The 5,145-nt window shown below is 34.2% G+C and overlaps 1 protein-coding gene across 1 annotated transcript; it reads left to right on the forward strand.

The window, feature by feature from the left end:
- Positions 1-1,776: 1,776 nt before the first annotated feature.
- On the forward strand, positions 1,777-4,381 carry LOC119614323. The gene is made up of 2 exons (XM_037970464.1): positions 1,777-3,327; positions 3,413-4,381. The coding sequence occupies exons 1-2, from the start codon at positions 1,777-1,779 to the stop codon at positions 4,379-4,381; spliced, it is 2,520 nt and encodes an 839-aa protein (XP_037826392.1).
- Positions 4,382-5,145: the final 764 nt, after the last annotated feature.

Raw genomic sequence — 5,145 nt, forward strand, 5'->3', positions numbered from 1 at the left:
CTTGAATGTCCACAATTCACTTATAAACAGTAGTATCACGATGAAATTTGGCACAAATGAGTTTTATATAAACATAATTCCCAACATAAATTTTATAGGGATCGGACCAAGTTTTACTCTAGCCCCCATATAAGCGGACCTTCCGATTTGGGCCTTTTAGCTCATAACTTTGTCAAATACACTACTATCTCTCCAAAAATCGGCACAACTAAGTTGGATATAATTATAAATAACACTGTCGATTTTTATAATGATCGGGCATTATTTGACCCTATCCCCTATACAAAATCCCCTTCAGGAAATGACTTGAATGTCCACAATTCACTTATAAACACTAATATCAATATGAAATTTACCATAAATAGATTTTATATAAACATTTTATATAAAATGTCGACATTAAATTTTATAAGGATCGGACCAATTTTTTCCCTAGCCCCCATACAACCGGACCTACCGATTAGGGCCTCTTAGCTCATGACTACGATAAATACTACTATCTTCCCAAAAATTGGCACAACTAAGTTTGATATGTAATTATAAATAACACTGTAATTTTCGCCATGATCGGAACAATGTGTTGATGTTTGTAGCACTCAAAAATATTTGTCCTTATTAAGCTATGTCCGTCTTTGTGACCGTGTAAAACTTGTGTGCACGCAACAGATCGCAATTTTGAATATAATTTGTTAAAATGTGTCACATACTATTCTCTTGATCCACTGACGATGGCTGTTGAAAATGATTAAAATCGGTCTTCTATTTTTCCTAGTCAGCATACAACCGAACATGAACAGACATTATTTGGAACCTATATAAGATTAACAGAAATGCGTAATTATTGAAATTAATCACATTTAATATTGGCAATTGGTGTAGGGTATCATATGGTCGGCCACGCCCGACTATAATTTCTTACTTGTTTTTATTCTCATTGCTTTTCAACCACCGGACAGACAACAAGTGCAAAATTAATAAAAGAAATTGAAATAAAATAAAAGTTTAAGAATTAAAATAAAATTAAAGTTTAATTAAATAAAAACAAAAGGAAAAGTGAACTTAAATAAAATAAACAGAAATACAAACAAAAGAAGTAAACAAAGCTTTTTAATAAAATAAAAATAAGGGTTGTTTTTGGCAACACAACAACAAGTGTTTGTGTGTATATAAAAACACATTTGGCCCTGACCTGCCGCATCAAGAGAAAACCAAGTGGACGGCTGCCGGAGACAGTTTGCCAACAACCAGCACCTAGGAACCAGCTCAGCAACTAAGAGGTAACAACCGGGATTCCCGATTTGGCCCCAAACATTGGTCCTTCTCCCGTAAAAAAAAAGGTGCGTAAATTGAAATTATTAAAGTGCAAAGTGTTTCATATGCATATATTGTGGTTCATTATTTGTGGCTCGGAAAAAGTGAGGTTGTGTAACTTTTTGAAATTACATCGTGAACTTTTACATTAAGCCGCCGTTTTTCCTTACGGTCATTTGTATTTGTTGTTTTATTTTTGGAACCTAAATAAATTTGTCGTCCATCTTTTTTCTCAAGTTTTTAAACTTATTGGAAATTGTGATTTTGGCGCATTTTAACTTAGTGGTTCTCTTTAACTCTTTTATTGGAAAATAAAGTTTTGTGGTTCTCTTTAACTTTGTATGGTGTTAAAAAACTTCAGTTTCTCTTTTCATTCTTGATTTTATTTAAAGAAGTTTGTGACTCTGTGATTTGTTTTAAATTTTTGGAAATATATTTTTGTGGTTCTCTTAAATAAATTAAAATATGTCGATTTTTGAAAAATACATAGTGGCTGCGGATGAATTAATCAGCTTTGAGGTTATGCTTAAAGCTGAAGATTTTTCTAGTTACACGGACGATGCTTTTGATTTTGAAAGATCAGAATTAGATAAATCATGGGAAAATTATAAAAGCATTTATAGTGATTGTTCTGATGTCACAATAGAAAAAAAGAAAGAATTGTTAATGGTACAAACAAAGCATCCGCAGGTCCGCAAGACATATATAAGATGTATTAACATTATTTCCAAAGCAAAAGCAAACTTAGGTAAAAAAACTGAAGAAAATGTAGAATCAGCAATTCCCAATCTTTGTGGTTCCATATCCGTACCTCCTTGTGATACTGGTGTTTTTCATTGGGATTACGTTTCGTGGCCCACATTTAGGGATATGTTTACTGCGATTTACATAAACAATACAAGACTTAGCCCTGTAGAAAAGTTATTTTACTTGTTTAGAAAAACTGATGGTGAGGCAAGGGATATAAATAGAAATGTTGCCCTGACAGCAGAAAATTTTGAGATAGCTTGGAATAATTTGAAAATTCAGTATGAAAATAAACGGGTTTTGATTAATAGTCAATTGAAGTTGCTCTTTAATTTAGCTCCTTGTCAACAAGAATCGGCTAGTGAAATTAAAAGACTTCAAAGGGAGATCAATAATTGTATGGCTATCCTTAAGTTATACAATGTAGATATTAATTCATGGGACCCTATTTTTGTATTCCAATGCTCATCCCGTCTCTCAGAATGTTCACTTAATCTGTGGGAACAATCGTTCAAGAACAAAACAGAGGTTCCCAAATGGGAAGAATTAAATAATTTTCTCACCGATAGATTTCATGCCCTTGAAAGTGTATCAGATATCATAGCTATAAACAATTCAAATCCCAGTGGTTCCCAATCGGCACTTAATAGTAACAATAACCATACATCAACTAAAGTAAAACAATTTAAGGCCCATAATACTAAAGTTGAAACCATTTTTTGCAAATTATGCAAAGAAAACCATAAAATCAGCTCCTGTACCAGATTTTTGAATATGGATTATAGAAATCGTGTTTCAACTTTGAAAAAATTTCGTTATTGTTTTAATTGCCTCAACATTGGACATATGTATGGTGATTGTAGTAGCACAAACGGTTGCTCCAAGTGCAAAAGGAAGCACCATACTTTAATGCATAGGGATTTTGTAAATAAAAACAATAATAGCCAAAATCAAGGAAATACTAGATTTCAGGGCGAAAGTCAAAATAGTTCTGTCCAACAAATACAGTCCACAAATACAAATCAATTACAGTCCACTAATATCGCAGGTCCGTCTGGTGTTGTTCAGTCACATCACACATCAGTAGCTAAGAAAGTGATGTTGGCTACAGCTTGGGTCAATATAATTAGTTGTGGTTCCTATTACAAAGTTCGAGCACTCATAGATCCTTGTTCGGATGAAAGTTTTGTTTCTCAGAGAATACAAACTGTATTGAAGTTGCCCAATAAGCCAGTTTCCGCAGAAATTACTGGTTTAGGAGGAGAATTAGTAAGCAAATCTTCAAAGATTGCGAACTTTATAATTGTTTCTCTGTTTGATCAAAATGTATCTCTAAATATTCAGGCTTTAGTAGTTCCGTGTAACAGGAAATGTACCTACACATACATTTAAGCCTCCAAAGAATATAGATTTGCCCAATCTGAATTATGCTGACCCCAAGTTTTATGAAAGCAGTGAAATAGACTTATTGTTAGGAGGTGATTTGTATCCCCTAATTCTTCGTGATGGAGTTCAACATGGAATTTTCGAATCTTTAGTGGCCCAAGAGACAATTTTTGGCTGGATTGTCACAGGCCCAACTCCAAGTAATGATTCCTCACGTTTTTCAATAACCAATTATATGACAAAAGTTTCCATTGACGATCAGTTAACAAAGTTTTGGGAGTTAGAAGAAGTTTCTCGTAGAAAGATTTTATCAGAAGAGGATAAAAAATGTGAAGAGATCTATCTTTCTACTTCCACAAGAAATTCTGAAGGAAGATATATAGTTTGTTTGCCCTTTAAAGATACTTTTTCGTCACTTGGCCCAAATCGTCATATTGCTCTCAGTCAATATTTAAGAAATGAAAAGGTTTTAATGCGAAATCCTGAATTTAAGGCTCAATATGATGAGGTTTTAAAAGAATACATAGCTTTGGGACACATGGAGAAAATTGAAAATTCAGAAAGTAGTCCGAGTTATTATTTACCTCACCATGGAGTTTTTAAGCCTGACAGTACCACCACAAAGTTAAGAATTGTTTTTAATGCTTCAAGCTCGTCTTCTAATGGTAACAGTCTTAACGATTTGCTGTTTGTAGGCCCTATATTGCAAGCTGATTTAGTAGCCCTAATTCTAAAATGGCGACTCTTTCAGTTTGTCTTTAATGCAGATATATCCAAAATGTATCGACAAATTTTATTAAAATCTGAACATAGACAGTATCAGAAGATAGTTTTTCGTAGTCCTAGTGAAACCCAAATCGAAGATTATCAGTTGAACACCGTCACTTTGGCGTTAATTGTGCCCCCTTTTTGGCCCTTAGAACGCTTTTACAGTTAGCTGACGATGAAGAACGATGTTTTCCGCTAGGCTCAAGAATTCTTCGTGAGTCAATGTATGTTGATGATGCTCTTGTTGGAGCTCATTCGATCCCTGATGCTTTGGAGGCACGAGACCAATTAATTGGTATATTGGGTACAGCTGGGTTTGAGTTGAGAAAATGGGCCTCAAACTCTAAACAAATTTTAAAAAATTTGCCCCAAGAACATCTTCTTAACTCTTCTTTTTTGTCGCTCGATGATAAAAGTAATGCTAAAACACTCGGTGTCCGTTGGAATGCGGCAGAAGATTACTTTTATTTTACAACTGAGAAGATTAAGTTCAAAACAGCTTATACAAAGAGGGAAGTACTCTCAATTATAGCAAGGCTATTTGATCCAGCAGGTTGGTTGGCCCCAGTGATTATAACAGCAAAGATTTTGATGCAGCAAATGTGGCTCGACAAAATAGACTGGGACGAACATATAAAACCTGTGGCTCTACAAAAATGGAAGACATTCATTTCTAATTATAATGAGATTGATACAATTAAACTTGATCGTTGGGTTCAATATACGCCTAGTTCTTATATTGAATTTCATGGCTTTTGTGACTCTTCTGAGTTAGCTTACGCAGCTACACTATATATACGTATTGTGAATGGTGATAAAGTTTATGTAAATCTACTAATTGGCAAAACAAAAGTGGCTCCAGTTAAAAGGCCATCTTTGCCGCGTTTAGAGTTGTGTGGCGCAGTTCTTTTAGCCAATTTAGTAAACAGCGTA

Source organism: Lucilia sericata, unplaced genomic scaffold (genome assembly GCF_015586225.1).
Source record: "Lucilia sericata isolate MDLA Ls3-8-SP2 unplaced genomic scaffold, ASM1558622v1 Contig002793F_arrow, whole genome shotgun sequence".
NCBI lineage: Eukaryota > Metazoa > Arthropoda > Insecta > Diptera > Calliphoridae > Lucilia > Lucilia sericata.

Excerpts from the sequence above, each read along its gene's own strand:
- LOC119614323 (XM_037970464.1), top strand. The coding sequence starts at position 1,777 with ATGTCGATTTTTGAAAAATACATAGTGGCTGCGGATGAATTAATCAGC. Across the intron at positions 3,328-3,412 it reads CTGGTTTAGGAGGAGAATTA|TTCCGTGTAACAGGAAATGT; the intron begins GTAAGCAAATCT and ends AGGCTTTAGTAG.